At 39.3% G+C, this 22,755-nt stretch overlaps 3 protein-coding genes and 1 pseudogene across 4 annotated transcripts; all 4 read right to left on the minus strand.

The window, feature by feature from the left end:
• Positions 1 to 8,324: 8,324 nt before the first annotated feature.
• LOC104779865 (pentatricopeptide repeat-containing protein At3g26540) lies at positions 8,325 to 11,848 on the minus strand. Of its 2 annotated transcripts, XM_087509910.1 has the most exons (5): positions 10,787 to 10,922; positions 9,332 to 10,697; positions 8,844 to 8,930; positions 8,648 to 8,732; positions 8,325 to 8,525 (listed from the first exon to the last, which is right to left on the minus strand). In XM_087509910.1, the coding sequence occupies exon 2, from the start codon at positions 10,628 to 10,630 to the stop codon at positions 9,554 to 9,556; it is 1,077 nt and encodes a 358-aa protein (XP_087366036.1). In that variant the 5' UTR covers positions 10,631 to 10,697; positions 10,787 to 10,922; the 3' UTR covers positions 8,325 to 8,525; positions 8,648 to 8,732; positions 8,844 to 8,930; positions 9,332 to 9,553. The 2 variants fall into 2 exon arrangements, with proteins under 2 accessions (XP_087366036.1, XP_010502581.2); XM_010504279.3 differs by having other exon boundaries at positions 9,332 to 11,848.
• A 226-nt stretch (positions 11,849 to 12,074) lies between these two features.
• Positions 12,075 to 12,614, minus strand: LOC147945417 (uncharacterized). The gene has a single exon (XM_087509243.1). It carries the CDS (start codon positions 12,612 to 12,614, stop codon positions 12,075 to 12,077), a length of 540 nt encoding a protein of 179 aa, XP_087365369.1.
• Positions 12,615 to 12,774: 160 nt separating this feature from the next.
• Positions 12,775 to 14,191, minus strand: LOC104783552 (uncharacterized; annotated as a pseudogene).
• A 656-nt stretch (positions 14,192 to 14,847) lies between these two features.
• Positions 14,848 to 18,821, minus strand: LOC104779867 (putative pre-mRNA-splicing factor ATP-dependent RNA helicase DEAH5). The gene is made up of 2 exons (XM_087509911.1): positions 15,511 to 18,821; positions 14,848 to 15,418 (listed from the first exon to the last, which is right to left on the minus strand). The coding sequence occupies exons 1-2, from the start codon at positions 18,645 to 18,647 to the stop codon at positions 15,025 to 15,027; spliced, it is 3,531 nt and encodes a 1,176-aa protein (XP_087366037.1). The 5' UTR covers positions 18,648 to 18,821; the 3' UTR covers positions 14,848 to 15,024.
• Positions 18,822 to 22,755: the final 3,934 nt, after the last annotated feature.

The following is a 22,755-nucleotide window of genomic DNA, read 5'->3' on the forward strand; positions in this document are numbered from 1 at the left end:
ATGAAGACAATACGGCCTGCATCGCACAACTCAAGGAAGGTTATATCAAGGGAGATCAGACAAAGCATATCCTACCCAAGTTCTTCTTCACACATGAACTACAAAAGGCCGGAGAAGTTCGAGTGGTACAAGTTCCGTCTTGCGACAATTCAGCCGATCTCTTCACCAAGTCACCATCGACATCAACATTCAAGAAGCTCACACACCAGATTGGAATGTGGAGACTTAAGGACTTCTAGGGATGCTTGGAACAGGGGGAGTAATGTGTGATGTACTCTTTTTCCTTCACCATGGTTTTGTCCCAATAGGTTTTCCTGGTAAGGTTTTAACGAGGCAACACCCCCAAACGCATTACAGAGATTCTTCCTAGCATTTGCACGGTTATGTCATCCAAGGGAGAGTGTTGTAAAACATGAATGGTGGATTTCCATAACCGGTCCATAGGCCCATACACGTCCTAGTGTTTACGGCTCATGGCCGAAGACCTTTTACCTATTTCTTTTTCTAAGTCGGTTTGTACTAAGGGTTTTTCTATAACCTATATATATATGTAACATTCAATTGATTCATTAATAAGACAAGAGAAAACCTCCTTTGATTTCTCTAGTTTATAACAAAAATGTAATTTTTCATAATTCTATATGCTTTATTTAATTACAAAGGCTACATAAAATATTATTGTCCTGTTGATTGCATCATTTTTAAGAAAAATTGAATTGTTAACGTTATCTATAGCTAATTTAGATAATTATAAGAATTGGACTAATTAATTTAGACTGCATATAAAATGCCAAAAGAATACTGACCACTTCGTTATAAAACTGGGAAGAAGAATATGCTTTTAGGATATGGCTAACAAAACTTATGATCTCATTATGCATAACAAACAGATTAGTTTAAATAATATAAAACTAATGAGAGCATCTAATCATTTGATGAACTTTTAATACGTCCGTAAGCTAATAAACAAGAGAAATAAAAAGGTCACGGTCGGGTATACGTGCACCACGTGTAAGTGTACATGTTTGGCTTCTTCAAAGTTTTAGATAGGGCTTAGATAGAAAACTATATGAGTTAATTTATTTGATATACAAGACACACGAGAAATGGCGTAGAAGTGCTCTTGTCTTTTGGTTGACTAAAAATATCACTTGTTTGGAGTTAAAAAGTTTATAGTATTTCTCATCAATCATTGATACACGAAAATTTCAACGTATATAGTACATGTTGAGTCTACTACTTTATAAGATGATTTTGATGAACATAACAATAATGCAATAGACGACGACAAAAGTTGTTTTCTTCTTGTAATTTGATGGAATTTTTTTTTTTTTGCTAAGTGAGTAAATATCATATAAAATGAAAAGTTTTGGTTTTATAAATGAGTACCCAGCTTTAGGTTTCTTGGCAAAAATAAAATAAAAAATAAGGAAGCAAAGTTAGAGTGAAAAGCTTGAACTGGTTGATGCAAACTTCAGATAATCCAGAGACTCAACAGCTTCTTGAATTTCCTGCGATGGTTTCTAGCATGGATGGTGTTGATGATCTCTCGGTTGATGGTCTTGAAAACAACAGCTGGTGGGATGACTTGAGAATGATGGAGAACATTGTTTCTCTGCTTCCAGATAGCGTAGATGGTGGCTTGAGAGACAATTTTCCGGAGCACCGACGGAGAAGAGGTCGTGCTGAGCTTGATCCAGGAGAGAATACTTTCCCAATCTCGAAATTGAAGTGGAGTAAGTCTTAGTCTGGACTACACAAGGTTCCAAATTGATTCGCTGAAGTTACAAGTAAGCAGGAGGTGGTCTCGAGTCTCATCACTCGTTGCACATAAGCAACAAAGTGGAGAAACCTGCAGACCCCAGGAGATCATCCGAGAGCGAGTGGGGAGTCTGTTCAGATGAGATACCCACATGTGGAAAGAATTCCTCGGGGTAGCACCTTTAAACCAGATCACAGGTGACCAGTCTTTTTTAGGTTCTCTCTGTCTTAGAGCCTCCCACGTCCTTGAAGAAGAGAAGTCGTTGCAGTCGATGTTGTTGACTATCCAACCGTAGGAGTCTTCAAGGTCAGGGTGCAGCGGGAGTGTTATTGTAGTGAGATAGGTATGCAGGTCAAGGGCTTCTTGAGATCTTGGGGAAGGTAGTCGCCAGGTGGCTCCTTCGACGGCATCGGCTACCGTGGCTGCTATTGGGATACACAGGTTTCTGGGACCTTCATCTCCCAAAAGCTTTATTAGGGGGCCAAACGGACTCCAGGAATCATGCCAGAAACTAGCAGATAAACCGTTACCAATAGAGCACTTAAGGAATCTCTCTACAATCGGTCTAAGTCGTAAAAGAGATCTCCAGTTCATGGTGTCATTTATGCCTTCTTTTATAGACCAAAATGCTGCTATAGGGCCGTTTACGGATCCTGGGAGGTGGTGGTGCCTGTGCCATTTAACCCAAAGGGACCGACTGTTTGAGAATAACAACCAAATGAGCTTGAGATTGAGAGTTATGTTCTAGTCGGAAAAACTTCTGAAACCAAGGCCACCTTCATCCTTTGGCAAGCAAACTTGAGACCAAGCTACTTTTGCTTTGTGAGGATTTTCGATACCTCCAGACCAAAGGAAACGAGAGCACAAAGACTCTATTTCTTTGATACAACCTTTCGGGAGCCTGAATGTAGAAATCCAGAAAACAACAATGCCAGAAATACTGAAGCTAGCAGTTGGAGCCGCCCTGCAAAAGATAGAGTCTTCACAGACCAGAGGGTGAATTTACTCTTGAGTTTCTCCACAAGAGGGGCATATTCGGCGGTTTTGATTTTGCGACTCATTAGGGGTAGCCCTAAGTACCTTATAGGCAATGAAGCTTGAGGGAAGCCGTATTGAGCAATCGTTGATTCCTCGGCTTCAGTCACTCCCGCGAGGAACAACTCAGTCTTGTCTACATTCATGTTAAGCCCAGACCAACCAGCAAAATCATCGAGCGTCTCATTTATACCGTGTAAAGAAGAGCTGCCTCCATCGAAGAAAACCATCACATCGTCCGCAAACATCAGATGAGTGATGTTAAGTTCTGATGTTTTCGGATGATGAAAGATATAGCCTGAGGAGTATCTTGATGAAAGGAGCTTTGAGAACACTTCCATTGCAAGAACAAAAAGATAGGGTGACATGGGGTCACCTTGCCTTAGGCCTCTCTTACTCTTGAAGAAACCTCCAGAGACTCCATTTATAGCGACACAGAGAAAGACGGAGTGGTGATGCATTCCTCGATCCAACTAATAAAGATTTCCGGCAGATTGATACCCTTTAGAACTGATAAAATGAAGTCCCATCTAACCGAATCGAAGGCTTTCCTCAGGTCGAACTTTAGCATGCCGCGAGGGTCTACATTTTTCCTGTTATAGCCGTGAACTATTTCTGTGGCAAGCAACACATTCTCCGAGAGGTTTCTCCCTTTGATGAAGGCAGATTGGCAGGGGGAAATGACATCCGGGAGTAAAACCTTGAGCCTGTTTGCGATGAGCTTTGAAATGACCTTATAGAGAGTGTTTAAACAGGAAATTGGTCTGAACTCTGATGGTTTCGACCCATTCGGGATCTTTGGATCAGGACCAACGAGGTCGCATTCCATTGCTTGAGGAGTTTTCCTGAAGAAAAGAATTTTGTGACTGCTGAGATAACCTCTCCCCCGACAACACTCCAACAATTTATAAAGAATTCTGCTGGATATCCATCTGGTCCGCTAGATTTATTTTTTGGCAAAGAGCAAAAAGCCTCTTTGATCTCTTCCGAGGAGAATTGCTTTACCATTTGGTTTTGTTGATCAACTGAGCATCCGAAGTCCAGGAGGTTTGTGATGTCTTCCTGTGTGAATGAGGCAGGTGAAACGGCACTTCCTAGGAGGTCTGAAAAGTAATCCACACAGATGTCTTGGATGCCCTGAGGGGAATCGATTCTTTCACCGTTTGCGTTTTCCAAAAAGTGGATGTGGTTTATCGCTTTTCTTGAGTTTACCATCTTGTGAAAATACGCAGAGTTATAGTCTCCATCTCGCAACCAGGTTATACCTGCTCTCTGGCTTAGGTACTTCTCCTCCGCAATGACCAGGAACTGCCATATTCTCTCAGCTTCGATGAGGATTTCAGCATTAGAAGATGAGGGATTTGAAAGTAAGGTGGCTTGGTGCTGAATCACTATCTCGTGTGCTTCTTTGACTCTAAGCTCAATGCCCGAAAAATTTTCTCTACTGAAGTCCCGAATGATTTTTTTCAGAGCTCTTAGCTTTTGTGAGATACGGAACATCTCAGAACCCTGAATATTGAGAGAAAACCAATTCTGACAGATAAGCTCGATAAAACGATGGTCCTGAAGAAGGAAAGTGAAAAGCTTGAAAGGTCTCTTCTGCCTCTGACAATCAACAAAGAGAGTGATAGAAGAACAAGCATGATCCGAGAAATCTGGCTCCCCAAAAAATGCAAAAGAAGATGGAAAATGTGTAGCCCAAAGATCATTTACTAGAGCTCTGTCTAGTTTTTTTGCAACCGGGTCTTGTTTTCTTTTGTTCCACCAGGTGTAAGAGCAGCCTCTTAAAGTAAGGTCATGTAGGGAAGCATTAAGAAGACATTTTCTGAAGACTGAAGTCGCTCTATCAACCGAGAAACCATCAGATCTTGAATGCTCGCTAGGATGAAGGGTTTGGTTAAAGTCGCCAAGAACTGACCAGGGTTTACCTTGGACTGCTGGGTTCACAGAAAAGTTTGAAATTTCATCCCAAAGAGCAAGTCTTTCCACTACCTCATTTGAAGCGTAGACAAAAGAAACAACCATAGAAACAGCTGAGCTAGGAAGAGTAACCTCACATGTTACCATTTGGAGAGATTTTGACAAAATGGAGACCTTGACACTAGGGTGCCACAGGACCCAAATCCTTGCCAGAGCTGAGAAGTCGTAATTCTCCTCATATTGCCATCACGACATTAAACTATTGATAAACTTGCCACACTTGGGCCGCTGTACATGAGTCTCGATCAAACTACCAAAAAGAGGCTTATTTCTTCGAAGTCATTTCTTAAAACCGGTCCGGTGAGATAGCTTATTAAAGCCTCGGACATTCCAACAAAAAATGTCTATACACATAAAAAATAGTTGATTCTGAGGCTCTTGCCTCGTTCACGCTTGCGCTGCCTAGCCGACACCACAGTAGTGAACTCAAAGTCATCTTGCTCCAACTCACTGTTCTCATAGGGCTCGCTCCCATTGTAGTCACTAGAGGAGACATCCGAGGAATCTGCATCTGCACCAGAGACTCCTGCAGAGGTACTAGCATCACCTAAACCGCTATAATCACCAACTGTCTTAGGATCCTTGAATGTCGTGTTTGAAGAAGGCAGCACGCCTTTTTATTTTTCTAAAAGATAAGCCTTATCAGGAACCACTGGAGGACTGTTAGAGTTAGGAGACTTGTTCTGCTTGACCCGATAAGTTAATGTCTTTTTCTTCTTTTTTTCCCTGGGACACATTACGATCGTGTGTGCAGTTGAGCTGCAGCCTGAACAAGAGACATGGGCCATCTTGCTGTGTCCTATCTCCTTACAGTGTCCACAAACTGGTGGCATCCAAGGACTAGAAACTAGAACCCTTTTAATTTCACCTGATTGAAATTTGATATTGACGGCTTCTGGCAATGGTTTACGAGGATCAATAACAGTGAAGACCTTTGCCACTTCTAGGTTTGTCTTGTTTGCCGTCGAGGGATGGAGGCATTTTGGGTCTCCAACAAGGCTTGCAATATGCTCCAAACCATCGTCGTTGAAAAATTGCAAAGGGACATTACGCAGTTCTAACCATATTGGGACCGACGCTAGTTCTGGCTTAACTGTAATGAAACCAGGCTTCCAATTTGCAACGAACATTGTCTGACCGTCGATGCTCCAGAGTTTTTGGTTTAGAACTCTAGACCGTGTCTGAAAATTCGGTATTCTAAAGAGAAAAGCGTTACCTTCAAGTTTTGAGACTGAGATATCTCGGAATTTGTTGCTCCATATGCCATTGACAATGGTGTGAATTGTACCCTGAGATGGAGGGTCAGAGTAGAATTGACCGATTATGAAAGACTCCCAAGACTTCTCATGCTTCCCGATGCGAATGTTTTTGATCAGCGTAATTAGATGGTTTAGAAATCTTATAAGAATGTGAATATTATGCAACACTAATAACCCACAAAACATATCGATTGAATGTATATTTTTGATCACAAATACTAATTCGTATTATTTTATCATTAATCAAATCTAGTTTAGAAGAACTAAAAGCAAGGCGAAAGAATAATACTAATCACCAAACAGATAAGGTTTTATATTTCTGCGTAAGTGCGTATACGTAATACGTGGTGGACAACAACTGAGATTAGAATGACTTGGTATAGGGATCCATAATATATATAGTAGGACCATATTTTATAAATAGCATTAGTCCAAAAGAAATGGTTAGTATGTATATGTCACTTGGCAATATTTATGTCACGATAACGGCGATGACGGCCAGACTAGTCGACATAATATTATTCCTTAATTATTTTATATGCAATAGTGTTATTTCATTGCGAAAGGATAAAGAAGGTTACGCTTAATCAAAATTGTGAAAACATGGTAATGATAAATGTTAATTTATGTGACAGATGTATTATTTAAAACGTTACGTAACAGTGGAGTTTATAGTCAAAATTAAAATCACCTAAGTTGCAAACATGTGGATGGGGAGGGAACCATTCCCAAGGGGACAGTAGTAACTTGGTGTTGCAAGCATGTGTAGATGCTTTGGATGGAACCAATGCTGCTGCGGAGGGAACCATTCCCATTCCCACGTCTCTGGTTGAGGCTCAACTGCGGCTTCAACCGCCTCCTCATGAGGCTAACGTGGTTTAGGAGGGGAACCAGGCCAACATTCGAACGATTCAAATAATATGGCCCATGGTGTTCTTCTACTTGTATTTTTTTTTTTTCCGCAAATCAACATATATTGATATCAGAAAATGTTTACAAAATACAGAATCGATTCAAAACAACCGTTTACGCAAATATAGTAAATTATTACAATTTCGATGAAAGAGTGGAGGATAACCATGCTCTCTTTATACTTATAGGCTAACAGATATGATCTGTTATGTCTCCCTTTCACATACTTTTTATTGGCTAACAGCATATAGCTGAGACTCCAAAATGCTTTTGGCATAACTTTAGTTGATAGGAAAAACTGAATTGTTGCTTGAAACGAATCTGAAATCTGTCTTCTGAAGGTTGATAGAGCATGCCATATTTGCCAATCAGAACACCACTGTCTGTACATAGTAACCAAGATTCCTTTGAAATCCTTTGGAAGATGTAGTCCTCTTACCCATGTATGTCTCTGATGCCACCGGAATAAATTTGAAAAGGTTTTTAACGGAATAAAGCAAAGGTAAGATGTCATCGAATCCCTATATCTCTCATTCTCATCGACGATGTTATCGAGACAAAAAGCTAATCTCTTGAATCTGGTTTATCCGAATAAAGAGAGAATACCAATCATGTAAGATGAATGGTTCATGTCTCAGATTATACCAGAGATAAAAAAAAATGTTGGATTTTTCTCGACAGAGGGAGAGTTTCCGACCGGTAAAAGAAATCACCACCATCATCATCAAGAAGAGTAATTTTCTTAATTTTGAAACCAATTTCTCTAAAACTCAAATAAATAGACGATGAAGTGGAAGTTTCGGACCAGAGGATGGAGATAATATCACCATCACCAACTTTTGTCAACTTCTTCAATAATTGGAGAAACAAGGTCTTACCCACCGAGAAGAAGCAGTCGAGTGTTAGTGATGCAATTTAATCGGTTATTCATATCGCAATCTTCTACCCCAAAATTTGTTCCGCCTGGATCCCAGATCTGGAACTGAAAGCCGTTCCTCGATTTGATTGCGTCGGAGTTAAAAATCTGACGATGGTGATGAGGATCTCTTTCAATCGTGAACCAACGAAAACCGCTTGAAACAAAATTCAGCGGAAAATCACCGCCACTGCTCCGATGATCTGGCCGGATTGTAGTCGGAAAGAAACTCTCACAAAGGGAGAGAAGGGCAAGTAAACGGATGATTAAAATCAACCAAACAGTTTTGGAAATCATTGGCGAGTATTATTGGAAATCAAAAACTATGCAAATAAGGAAAAGCAAAGAATAAAGAGCCGACCGACGCCGGAGAAGCCAGCGCCGGCCGGAAAGGGGAGGAATATGGAAGGTTTCTGAAGAGTTGCTTCTGGAGAGAGAACGGAGAAAAAACGGTTTAAACTTTTTATTCAGGTTCAATTCTAATTCTTCTACTTGTATATTTATATAAATTTGTGTAAATATATACATTTTGATATTTGATATCAATCTTGAATAGCAAACTAAACCAATATCAAATTCCTAAATACAATTGAAAATCAATATGAAGCTCTCAACGTCCAGAGCGCTTTGTATACACATCTGAATTCTTTAAATCTCAAGACTGAAATTAGAAACAGAGATTAAGAAAACAAAAAATGGTGTTAAATTGGTCACAAAAATGCGAAAAGTCGAGATCAAGCTGCAATATTTACACTCTATTTGCATGAGTGTGAATAACTTTACCTTATGTATGGAAGCCAAATCGTAAGCTTGTAGCTGTTGCTTCATCAAGGAAATGCAGAAGAACTTGCTTGGACACATCTGATCACTGATCACAAAAATTTTATAACCTCAAACATCAAACTTCCATCTAACTTTTGACCATGAATATAGCAGCATCAAATACCATATGTACCATACAGAAGACTTGAAAGCTTACCATATCTGGGGTCTAAGGCATTCAAAGCGAAAAGACTCAGAGCTCTATTGCTCTGGCTTGTTTTGGGGTAAAGACAAATCCTTTCACCTGATTTCAACTAATACAAATTAATGAATTTGAGAAGCAAAACTGACAGATTGAAACCACTTCTGCGCATTCTTTAGCAGATATCTTTAATACCATCTTCAACCAAGATCCATTAGCCTCAAATCAAGACACAAACATTGAGGCACGAGTTCAAATGCAGAAAGTCTTGTCACAGTAGATACTGATATTCGTGAAAATCAGGTTCAAGAAAGTATTAAAGTCTAGTTTCACCGACAAAGAAAACAAAGTTCATCCTATTATAAGAAAGTATTCAAATCAGGTTCAGACGCTTCCTCATTACTACCATGAGAACGCTACCATGAGAACTGGAGGTGCACACACATTCATATAGAAGCCCATGAAAAGCAATAGAAAAAGAAGAGTTGAGAATTTGTAATTACCTTCTGAAGAAACAAATGATTTAGAGAGTCCGGACTCCGGATAGACTAATGATGTCTCTCTAATCCGTCCACGTCCTAATTCAACTGCTTTCTTCCCGTTGCTCTTCCTGGTCTTCAAAAGACACCGGATTTGTCTGCAATCCTTCTGAATACATATGGTCCGACATGACTGCAGTACACAATTTCTTTGTTTGAGTCATACATGTTAACTGAAGGTGATGATCATTCATCGAGCCGTTTAGCAGCCCATGCTCCACATTTTTTCCAGCCGTATCTTTGGCAAGCATCATATATCCTTGTCAGCATTTGCATAGGTGGATCAAAAGGCATCAAGAGGAGAAATTCTTCGAGCTGATGCAAACATCCATACTTGCAGTAGAGTTCAATCATACAATCATAATGCTCAACCTGTGGTGATATATGGTATTTGGTGCTCATAGAACTGAAATATTGAAAACCGAGTTCGACATGACCTTCACGTATGCAAGCTTGTAAGATTCCCAAAAAGGTGACATGGTCAGGCTTAACTCCTTGATCTTCCAAAAGCATAAACAACTCAAAGACCTCCTTGCTTCTTCCATTACGACAACATCCACGGATAATAGAGTTCCACAGGATCAAGTCCCGTGTAGCTGCCTCTTTGAATACGTCAATAGCATAGTCGAAACATCGGCATTTGGAATACATGTCAACCATAGCACCCCGTATAACAACGTCAATATCATAGCCATTTCTGATTAGGAACCCGTGGATTGCTTTGCCTATATTTAAAGCAGGAATGTTTGCACAACCTGCTAAGAGCGTTGCGAGTGTGTATTTACTAGGTTTGGCCTCCACTTGCATTCCTTCAAAGAAAGATAAGGCTTGTTCACTCCTGCCAACTTGAGCTACACCAGTCAATAAAGCATTCCATGAAACCTCATCCCTTAGTTCACTCATTTGTCGGAACCAAATATTGGCACTCTGCAAGGCACCACATTTTCCGTACATATCAAGAAGTGCATTGGCTACAATTACATTCACATCATATCCATGTCGGTAGATAAAAGCATGAGCTTGCTTCCCCATTTGAACATCTGATAAACCTGAGCAGACATTTAGCATCCAGACAAGAGTGACATTATCAATATCTTCAATCTCCTTGCGCATCAAAGTGAGAAAATCCAGTGCCTCATCCCATTCATGAGCACGTCCATATCCACCCAACATTGCGTTCCATGAGATTATATTCCGTTCAGGCATCAGATCAAAGAGCTCTCTTGCCTCTCTAGTTAAACCACTCATTGCATATCCCGACATTGCCGAAGTCCAAGATTTCAAATCTTTAGATTTGGTTTGGTCAAATGCTCTGCGAGCACTCTCCAATCTGTCACATTTCACATACATATCAAAGATAGAAGTAGAAACAACTGTATCTTCCACAACACAAATTTTGACAGCAATGGCGTGTATTACCTTCCCCACCTCAAGGGCCAAGGATCTTGAACAAGCTAACATAACACTAGAAACCGTATGATTCAAAGGTCGAACATTCAACTCTAGCATCTTAAAGAACATCCCCACTGCCTCATCATTAAAACCCATCTCTAGATACCGCCGCACAATCACATTCCATGAAACATCACTAGGGTTCTCAATCTCATCAAACACTCTCCTCGCATCACTCATAACTCCACACTTCCCGTAAACATCAACAACCGAAGTCTCCAAATCTACATTACCCGAATACCCATACTTCACAACAGAACAATGAAGCTGCCTTAATAATCTCAGGTCCAAGACTAAACCACAAGACTTAAACACACCAGCAAAAGAAGTCTCTGTAGCTCGTACTCCATCCCTATTCATCCTACGAAACGTACGAAACACCTCATCCGAGACACCGTTAAGCGCACAAGCAGTAATCACAGCGTTCCAAGACCCACCATCTCGTTCAGGCATTTGCTCAAACAGTTCGCGTGCATCATCCACACACCCACATTTCCCATAAGCCTCAATAGCTCTATTCAATAAGAAAACCGGAGGCAACGGAGAGAAAGTTACTAAATGGGATTGGACCTTACGGGCTTGCACAACTAGTGACTTCGAGGAACAGCAACGGAGAAGACGCTCGTATAGCCAGTACGAAACTGGCTCCGGAGAGGCAAAGAGAACAGAGACAGCTTTAGATACACTGCCGCCTTCGAGGTGCTCAATGATTTGACGGGTCACTGTAAATTTGGGTCGGGTGGGGATAACACGCTTGTGGGTTTTATCTTGTTTCAAGATACGGCCAAATACAGAAGCAACTCCGGTCGCTGCCATGGTTCATGACCCTGCAAAGATTGAGACTTTAACGGATCATTGTCATAAGCTCTCTGAATCTTATACAAGTCGTTACTTTCAATTGAATAAAGTTTGAGACAAAGACTCTAAAACCCCGTAACCTAAAACCCTGAAAAGATGATTCACACGCGAAACAACCAAGATTTTAAAACAGGATTGAAACTTGAAAGGTTTGATTGATTATACAAGTGCGAAACAGAAAAAACGATGACGTTAATATATAAGGTTTTTTGGGCCTTAAACGGGCCGGGCTTGAGATCTGCAAAGTGATTCAGAGATGTTTCTATGCAACTCCGGTCACTTCACTATGCCATAGATCAAACTTCATCGGCTCATTGTAATAAGCTCTCTATCATTGTAAGTTTGTAACTAAATAATTTATTAAACAATGATTACAAAAGTGAAATACCAGCATATTTCAGTTTAAGTCCACTTCTGTGATAGAGAAAAAAGGATAACTCGTTGGCAGCCCGGTCACCACGTCGCCATATCCAATACAATCCCATGAACAAAAGATTGTGTTGTAGCCTTTGAAAACTATTGGGAATGGACAACGGCGCATACATCCAGTGCATATTGGTCGAGAGAGCGAACTGTTGAGAAGAATTCTAACATCTGTCCATTTCGAACCCTCACTTCCTAGTGAATGCTTAGAAAAAGAAATGTAATCTTTCACACTAAAACCAGGCCTCATGTACATATCTCTCCCAAGTAAACATTCAACATGAAGAGTGGTGCGACAGTCACTGCATTTATAATACCGCATTTCTTTTCTTTCGTCCCACGGCGACTCTCTTTCTTTTACTTCTTCTATTTTGCCTTCGCAAACCTCGCACCAGTCCGGTTCATCACTTGCCTTTTTTCCATCGCATATCCTAAGAAAATGACTGTCATGCTTGTATCTTACCTTGTATGGGAAGGTAACGCATCGAAAACATATAACATAATCGCACTCCATGCAATATAACTTTGAATAGCTTTTTCCTTTGCATGTTTGACACCGTACCTTTTTCTCTAGCTCTGAAGCTAGGAACAAGGGATGTTTGTGGCCTTCATATTCAAATGGTTCGATAATTGAGGCGCACCTTAAATCTAGCCTGAATCTTCCTTCTCCTACCTGATGGTCATAGAAGAAGCCACTACCGTTACGACCACAAACACTACAATTGTATATGCCTTCGTTATTACCAAGCTCCTTTGTGGCAACATTTAGTGTAAGTGGATGTGGATGTAAGGGATGTCGTTTCATGCGTGGAGCTTTTGCACAACTTTCATGGAGGATAAAGCCACATTCCATGCATGAATAAAATTGACCTTCGTAGATTGGAAGAGTACACCCTCGACAATACTTATTTTCATCATAAACTCTGCTGATCTCAAGTCGTAGATAGTGATTGTGATACGGATGAAGTATTATTCCATCAACTATCATCTCAAATGGCTCACCATCATCTATTCTATCATCTTCTTCTGATACTCCTACGAGTTCTTTCCCATCCCACACGTTTCTATGAAACGCACATTTTGAATGAACAAAATAATCACCACATTTCTTGCAAGAGTATGCTCCATAATTGTTGTCAACTTGTTGACGACAGACTCCGCAAGACAACTTCCCAGATGGTAGAGAAGAAGTAAATGAGATACGGTGTTGGTGTCGAGATATTCTTATGACATGTGGGTAACCGATACAATCTTTATGAATGACGAAGACGCATTGGATACAGATGTATGTGGGATCAAGCTTCTTAACAAGGGCACAAATATTGCAAACTAGAGAAGCTTGTGTAGGGAAAAAGGTGAGAGGGTGGAGGTGGCTTTTTGGATGGTCTAAAACAAAGGGTACGGTTTTCATAGCACAAATCGGGTCCATACTCAAATCACATGTCGCACAATGATAAAACATGTTGGACACAAGTCTTCCACAACAAACGCAAACCATATGCATTGGATGACTGTAAAGTCGTAGAGAATGAAAGGGGTGGGAAGGGTGTTTGATCTCAAGAGGAGACTCTACACATTCTTTGTGAAACTTCTCTTCACATTCAAGGCATGTATAATAGCTTACACTAAGCATTTCCATTTGGCATGCACCACACTTAAACTCGTGACGATCAGGTTTTTTATTATTGCACCAAAACAGAGGGACTACAGGGAGCTTACAGATACCATGGTGGTCGACGTCGCAGTCAAGCAAAGATTCGCCTTGTTGATCACCGCTTGTTGTGCTTGGGAAGTTAGGATAAGAATTGAATTGATGAAACTTGAAGAAATCAACACCATCATAGCTCTTCTCTACTATGAATTTATGAGATTTGATACGAGCATGTGGACAAAAAAATTGAGGTTGGAGACGGAGGTCATCACCACCAGAATCCACAGCTTGAGCTTCACCGGAGGAGGTTGGGTGGTCTGTTTGTGTTGATGTGTATACTAAATATGATTTTTCATCCATTTCCACTTTACGAAATACACCCATGGAACTCATGGCTGCTACAAAAGGGTATTGGATTTTTTTTGTGATATTATTCTTCCCAGTCTCTCCCTCTTGCAATATATTACACATACACTCAGTTGATCTTGAATATAAAACTTGGGAATACAGCTAAGCTTGGTCTTTTTATATTCTTTGTTATAGAAAAGTTTTCGATATTTGAGTTTGAGTGGCCCCAAAAGAGTTGTTTTTTTTAAATTGATTTCCAATTGCGGTACAATTTTATTACTATTGGTTTTCTTGGTAACCTCGTTTAGAGAAGATAACAAAAATAAATTTCCAGTAATCATTGATCTTGTCCCTAAAGTTTAGTTTTATATATTATTACAAAATCTTAGGTTCAAATAATTGATGTCTTAATCTTTTCTTGCATGCATTATTGCATTAGTAGGTAAAAAAAGGAGTAAACCACAATACATTTTCAATGTTCAGACTTCAATGAAAATTTCAGACAGTCCTTTGGACTTGCAGGTCTTCTAATCTCAACCGTATATGAACTGATCTGAAAGCTCAAAACATACATAAATTTGACTGTCAAAATCGATTTCTGTTTTTTCTAGGTGTTTTCTGATTGACATATCTAATAACTAGTCGCAGAAATGCCTAAACTCACATCACACTTCATCTCTATTCCTCTATACTACATCTGATAAACAACATACCTGCATGTCATTAACAATCAATTTGGACTAAGCACAAGGAAAGATGAATTTTCATACATGTCTACAAAAAACGATGATGCAGCTATAATCTATGTGGCTCATCCATCACTTCTGTTAGCTTTTTTAGCTTTCAATACATAAACAAGAGTACATTTGAAGATGACAAAATAAACGTCAGGAAGAAGAATTCGTTTACCAAAAGGAAAAGACTCTCAAGCACGTCTTTTGCTGAGACGCCATGAGTTAGGCTCGTGGTACCGGTCATACAAAGGCTCAATGCGTTCTTGGCGCTTGCGCTTGCTCATTTTCGTTGGGTCAGAGACTTTGAAAAACCTTGGAGCTAACTCAACAAGCCACTTTGGGTCAATCACAGTTACTTCCCTCATGTACTCTTTGGTCGTCATCACAAGATCATGATATATAACCCAGTCTGGTTGTCTCTGGAACAGCGCGCTGCTCGGGTGTATATACACCGGTTGATTCTCCACTAGTGTCCTGTAACCTTCCTGTGGATCTTTCCTTGCTCCATGGAAGAAGAATCCTGCCGTGATTGCTTTCCTTATCTTCGTGAAATTCTTCCCCGCACTCACCACATCTAGTTTATATCTGCAAAACAAAAATCAAACGTTTAGAAACTGGACTTGGATTGTCACACATTATCATTACAAGTTGAGCTCAATACTAGTTTAGTTACTTACTTGTCCATAATGCTAAGAAGTTGTTTCCTCACATCTTGAGCACGTCGTAACGATCTTGACTGTATGAAATTTTCAAAACACCATGGACCTGAGAAGTTTTTTGCCTTCCACGCCTCATATACAGCCAGTAATGTCAGGTGATCACCCTCGGGCTGGAAAAACTTTGCCCGTTTTTGGTCTGCCTGAGCTTGCTTCTCCCTCGGTCTATAAAATATGTTGCCCGTCTGGATCATAGCAATCATCGTTAAAATCTCATCGCTGCACCCGAGATCCACACTTGCTAGCAACATTTTAGAAAGCGGCGGTTCAAGAGGAAACTCTGCCATTTTTCTACCAAGCTTCGTCAACAAACCTTCTTCATCCAAAGCTCCCAGGCTGTACAACTGTTCCATTGCAGAGATCAATGCTTGTGGTTGAGGTGGATCCATGAAGTCAAACGATAGCAGGTCATTAATACCCATGGCTTTCATGGTCAGGGTTGTCATTCCAAGATTAATTCTTTGAATTTCAGGGATTGATGTAGGAGGCATCTCATTACGATATGCGCTTTCCGTGTAGAGACGGTAACATTTCCCGGGCCCAGTACGACCAGCACGTCCAGCTCTTTGCTTTGCCGATGCCTGTGAAATTGGAGTAATGACTAGCGATTCTAGCCCTTGCTTTGGATTGTACACGTTCTGCTTTGCAAACCCAGGATCAACAACATAGTATATACCATCTATTGTTAGAGAAGCTTCTGCAATATTTGTAGCTACGACCACTTTCCGTTTACCAGGAGGTGGAGGATCAAATATTCTAGATTGCATTTCACTAGGAAGGGCACTGTAAACTGGAAGTATGATGAGTTCAGGAACATTTTTACCTAGACCTTTCATCCTCTCATATAGAGATTGGCATGCAGAATCGATTTCTTCCTGTCCAGTCAAAAAGACGAGAATGTCCCCCTCAGGTTCAGTCAAGTGAATCTGAAGGACTGTGATCAGAGCCGCATCCAAGTAATCTGTTTCTGGCTGTTTAGTATACAGTATCTCAACAGGAAAGGTTCTTCCAGGAATGGTAAAGATGTTGCAGTTGAAGAAATACCCAGAGAACTTCTCTGCATCCAATGTGGCAGACGTGACAATCAGACGAAGATCAAGTCGACGTTTCATCAGCTTCTTTAGAAGACCAAACAGCACATCAGTGTGGATTGTCCGCTCGTGAGCTTCATCAAGCATGATTACAGAGTATTGAGAGAGGTTTTCATCTATGAGAATCTCCCTAAGAAGCATACCATCAGTCATGTACTTGATCACTGTATCTGGTCCAGTACAATCCTCAAACCGAATAGCATACCCTACCTCCTCTCCTAAACGACAACCAAACTCCTCAGCTACTCTCTTGGCAACAGACATCGCAGCAACCCTACGAGGCTGAGTACACCCGATCTTTCCCCTTGTTGTGTAACCTGATTCGGCAAGATACTGAGTTACCTGTGTTGTCTTTCCAGACCCAGTCTCACCAATGACCACCAAAACTTGATTATCATGCACAGCCTGTATAAGCTCTTTTTTCAACTTGTATATCGGAAGGCTCTCCCTTTGTTCCTGAATAGAAAGCTTAGATCTCTGTCCAAAAGTAGGGGTTTTTCCAAAGGCATCCTTCTTCCACTCAGGCATGTCATAAGCTGATAACCCAACACCTCTAAGCTCTTGAGCAAGATGCCTTTCACCAGTTTCAGGCATAGGGTCTTCCCATGGACGATTCAGATCCTTTGGGATTGAGTCAAGCATTGTTCTTTGCTGCTGTTCCCTCATTTCTCTCCTCTCCTTGGTGAGGGCGGACTGAAGTGCAGCTGCGCGACTCAAGGAACCTTCTGGATTTTTGAAGATCTTAACCGGAGACATGTCAACAGAGTACCTAGTTTGCCCTTGTAAGAAAGCAGGTTCGTCTTCATTCATCTCAATCTCAAGTTCTTCTTCAGCACCTTCCTCTTGATAAAGCATCCCATCTCCGTCCTCATCATACATTGGAAACTCATCAACTCTCAAGACACCAGAGGCAATCAACTGTTTCGCTTCCCATCTCTCAGGAGAGCTCATCTTCTTCAACGGCCTACGTGAAGGTGCAACATCATTCTCCTCTACAATCCTGATTCCCGAAATCCCAGTCTTAGTTACTTGTCCATCCTTTGTTCTATACGATGGATTACTCCTAGACGAATCATCTTCATCTGAAGGCTTCCTCAGAGGAATCAAATCTCTACCCGTATTCTGATCAACATCTCTCATAGAAAGACTGCACTTCTCATTATTAATAGATATTACTTTCACATAAACCTCCATATCCCGCTTCACAAACTCCTTAGGCTTATCAACCCTTCTAGTAGCCATCTGAGAAACATGAACAAGACCTTCCTTTCCCCTAAATTTATCAAACTGAACAAAACAACCAGCATCCATAACCCTAGAAACCCTCCCTTTGTATACCTGATACAACTCAGGCTCATTCGCAACCGCACCGCCTCTATCTTCCTCCACATACTCATCCTTCGCACGCCTATCTCTACGCCTATCTTCTCCTTCCTCATCGCCACGACCTCTATCTCTATGCCTCCTATCACTTCTTCTATCTTCACCTTCCTCATCTCCACGGTGACTCTCTCTATCATCCCTATGTCGATCCCTTCTATCATCACGGTTCCTATCTCTACCTCTATCCCTATCCCTATCCCTACCCGAATCCCTCCGATCCCGACCCCTCTCTCTATCCCTATTCCCATCCTCGGCTCTCCGTCGCTCCTCAGCTTCTCTTTCAATCTCCTTCTCAAGCTCCTTGACTTTATCCTTAGTATCCTTAATCGCCAAACCTTTGAATTTAACATCCTCACCTTCCTCTCTCTTCTTCTCAGACTTAGGCTTCGGAGGATAAATCGCGTGGATTACAGTTAACAGCGACCGGACGAAGTAATCAGGCATCTCCGCACCTTGCTCCTTGAGCTTCTTATCGAATTCATCTACAGTCTCGGAGTGACGACCGAGATCGATGATGAACTCTGCCAAAACTTTCTCCGCAGATCCTAGATGCGTTTCTAACTCGTTGCAGACATTGGATACGAGAGAGAGGTGATTCAATTTGTTAAGCTCTTCTTTCTCCATTGCCGAAATCGAAAGCAGTCACAATGAGAATCGAAGAAGACGAACTGGTTTCTGGGATAAAATCGATTAGGGTTTATTTGTTTATAGACGCAGAGAGAGAGTTAAAAAGGGGAATAGTTTATTTGACAAAAAAAAAGAAAAAAAAAAAAGAAAAAGAAAAAAAAAAAAAAAAGGGAAATAGCCTTGAAACGCTGCGTTTCGAAATTCTGTAGCCGACCAAAGAAAAAAAAGAAACAGAAATTATAACATTTTCGTATTGTTTTATTTTTGGGCCGATGCAAAACAAATTTTAAAGTTAATGGGCTTTACTGTTACACCTTTCAAGCAGATTATAATAAGCGCTATTAGGCATTGGCGAAAATAATAGTAATCTGATTATATGATTGATGAAAATAATACTTTAGATTATTTTTACCAGTGTCTGATTGTTTAGTAGAAAATTTCCACCAACGTCAAATTTTTTGTTATTTTGTTTGTATAATAGAGATTTGAAACAAGAAAATCTGAAAATAAAATTATAGAAAAATCGAAATGATTTTATGAATTTATTTGTCACTAAATACACAAAAATATTATTTAATAATAAATTTAATTCGATTGATGTTTGATTATGTACACAATTCGTACCATCACTCAATCACCGTGATCAATCGATCTACCACGAGCCAACCACATGTCTGAAGTAAAACAAACTCTACCATTATGCATGGCAAATACTTCTCTTAACTTTTTCTTTTTTATCTCATATTTCACATATACATCATCAGCAGTTTTCCTACAAATGGGTTGGCATTCTGGATTTAAATATTTATCTCTAGTCCTAACTTTCTCATATTCGATATACCTAAATGGTTGATCATGATAGATTATAATTTCAGTAATCATCTCACGGTCTACTTTATGATCATATGGAGGTTTATCTATTTTCTTAGGCATCTTTGGACACTTTTGTAAATGGAGACCCAGGTGGTGTGTTCCATAGTTTCCATTTTGTTTACTACTTATCACTAATTTTGTACTACAATGAATGCACCTAGCCCTTTCTTTACCATCTTTCTCTATTCCTACTGAAACAAAATCATCCCAAACATGTGAAGTTTTGCGTCTCTTACGTGGAACTTGAGTCTGCTGACTTTGAGCTTGAGTCCGCTGACTTTGAGCTTGACTTTGAGTTTGAGTGAACCGTTGAATTTGAGTTTCACTTTCCTCTGTTGCTTGCAGACTTTGCACTGCATCTTCCTCATTCATTTCTATCATCTCATTGTTGGCATTGAGATATGCGATTGTTTCTAGAGACTCCAAATCCATCCTTCAATCAAAAGTAAAAAAGCTTCAATCAATATACAAATTCAATCAAAATATAGACAACAAAGTTCTAACGAAGTTCATAAATCTCTTCAATTCAATATAATCATGACATAATTCAATCTACAAAGTTCATAAATCTCTTCAATTCAATCAACTCATGATCAAAAGCTTTTCGAAATAAGTTCATAAATCTCTTCAATTCAATCTACTCATGACATACTTCAATCTACAAAGTTCATAAATCTCTTCAATTCAATCTACTCATGATCAAAAGCTTTTCGATATAAGATACTCTTCAAATCTCTTCAACGATATAAGATACTAACCTTGTAGCCTTGTAGGAACCCTAAATTGAACAGAAGAAGATGACCCAAATCGAAAATTGAAGAGAGGACGACGACCCATATCCAAAAAAGCAGCAAACTAAGCAATCTTCACGTCAGAATCGAGATTGTTGCCGGAACTAAGCTCAGTCTCTCTCATTTTCTCGACTTGGACTCGTGGGGATTGGAGAAGAAAAGCAAGACATTGTTGTTTAACCTAAGTCAAAACGGCACCGTTTTGTTTTATGCAACCAAAAAAAAATGATAATAGGTACCTGTTTAGAAATATAAAAGCCCATTTAATATGTGGGTTTAGTTAGATAAACCTATTTTATTCCATTAGATTATTTTTGATATATGGGTTTATATGGGTAAAATATTTTACACATACCAATATATTAAATGGGGGTTTTATACCCAAATTAACATCCCTAAGTATAACCATCATAAATACAACCATCATGTCAAATATGTTTACTCTTATGGTTGTAATCATCTCGCTTCTTAAATTAAAAATTAATACAATATTTCTCAAGACGATTCATTAATTATTATTTCTTGGATGGGGTATGTACTTGTAGATTGGTTCTTTGGTAAAAATGAGAATGAGTACAACAAATTATATTTGAAAAATGTTTTAGTTGTGTAGTTATGTCTCCAGACTAACGAGAAGAAACTCATCTTATAAAAATTTCGAACTGAAATTTACTAAAACCTATTCTAAAACGGAAAATATCACTTATTCAAAAGTTTCTAACCTCAAATTAGATAAAAACTTAAACTTATTTTATTTGTTAATTAATTATATTTGTTTTATGTATAGTTTTTTTTATTAATATTTTTAGCTTAAAACTAACAAAACATTGTTGGACTAACAATTTATATTAAATTTGTACTTGTGGGAAATTATTTTATTAACATTAATTAATGTTAAATATTTTTTTCATTTAAAGAATCTAGGAAATTAAAATACTAGATTACTGTAGAAAACTTAAATCTGTTTTTTAAATTTTTAATTATATTTATTTTATTTATAGTTTTAATTAAATATTTAAAAAAACTAACAAAGTGTTGTAAAACACTGGATTGTGGACTCCATAACCAAGCCCATACTCGGTCCATAGGTGTTCAAGACTTTAGGTCCATTGGACCAAGACCTATCGGCCATGTTCTCCTTATGTCGGTTTAACCTAAGACTTATGTACTCTACTATATATACTTGTGTAAACCTCGATATTGATTAATAAGACAAGAGATTTCGTCCCCTAAACTCTCTAGTTTACAACACGTTATCAGCACGATAGCCTCTAAACCCTAAAACTCTAAGGCAGCCGCCGATTATCTTCTTTCCCCTAAAAACCCTAAACCGTTTTTCTGTTCTTACTTCCATCCGAGACTAAACACCTTTCTGTTCGAAGATCTTCTTGTTCACGAGCATACCTTAAGCTTGTGATCAAGTTCTATCGATAACTTTATCGAGGTTCGTGGTTCGCGGTTCGGGGGTGAGTTCGAGTGCAAGCGGTACAAGGAGCTGTTCGCGGGAAAGCTGTTCGTGGTTCTGTTCGAGGTTCGTGATCGAGAAAGAGGTACAACCGAGGTCTGTTAGCTCCCGGTTCATATCCAGTCAGATCCAAATCGGTGAAAGGTAAAATAAAGTATAACCCTCTTAGAACCATATAACCGAATCTGAACCCTACCAGCTATTGAACCCTAAAACATCCAAGTATACAAACAAACAAATCTTAAGAGTTCTATTCCTGTAAAACTTTAAAATCGGTTGCATAGGACTGTTAGATTGTTTGTGAATTGCACCAAAAAATATCAAGCTTAAAATCCGATTGATTGATCAATTGTCTATGCTTGCTTGATTATTTGTTGCATAAGAATCTAGAACTTAAAACTGTTAAAATCGAGTATTGTTAATCTAATTGTTCTAGGATTTAAAACTTGGATCATTCATGCATCATAACTAAAATCGGACCTTGTATAGGATGTTATAGAATCGACTGCATGAATTCACTTTTAGGATTTCTTAAAACTCAAAAATTAATCTTGTGTTCTAGGATTGAAAATTCCGATTGAATTAAAACTTTTGTTAAGTTTCTATAAAATTAAAACATGAAATCGGAAATTAAAATATTGGTTAGGATAAGTTCCTAATTAATTATAGTAATTATCTAAAACTCTTGAAACAAAATTTACTAAATCCTAGAAAGAATAGGAAATCATAAAAAAAGGAAATCCTATCTAGAAATAAGGAAATTGTTGCATGCATTATCTATTTGCTTTTGTTGTCTTGCATGCATGAATTTAAACCACAAAAATCTATAAGAGGCAAGGCATGTTTCGGTCTCAATTACCGCATGGCCTAAGGCATGGTTTGGTCTCAAATACCTCATGACCTGAATCAATATTTGTTGCATGGTTCAATCTCAAATATCGCATGCTAACTATCGGTTGTCTATCCTTTTATGCAG

The sequence above is a fragment of the Camelina sativa genome, chromosome 4 (assembly GCF_030686135.1).
Source record: "Camelina sativa cultivar CO46 ecotype springtype chromosome 4, ASM3068613v1".
In the NCBI taxonomy this organism is placed as follows: Eukaryota; Viridiplantae; Streptophyta; class Magnoliopsida; order Brassicales; family Brassicaceae; genus Camelina; species Camelina sativa.

Excerpts from the sequence above, each read along its gene's own strand:
- LOC104779865 (XM_010504279.3), bottom strand. The coding sequence starts at position 11,635 with ATGGCAGCGACCGGAGTTGCTTCTGTATTTGGCCGTATCTTGAAACAA.
- LOC147945417 (XM_087509243.1), bottom strand. The coding sequence starts at position 12,614 with ATGGAGTGCGATTATGTTATATGTTTTCGATGCGTTACCTTCCCATAC.
- LOC104779867 (XM_087509911.1), bottom strand. The coding sequence starts at position 18,647 with ATGGAGAAAGAAGAGCTTAACAAATTGAATCACCTCTCTCTCGTATCC. Across the intron at positions 15,419-15,510 it reads CTTCTTAGCATTATGGACAA|ATATAAACTAGATGTGGTGA; the intron begins GTAAGTAACTAA and ends TTTGTTTTGCAG.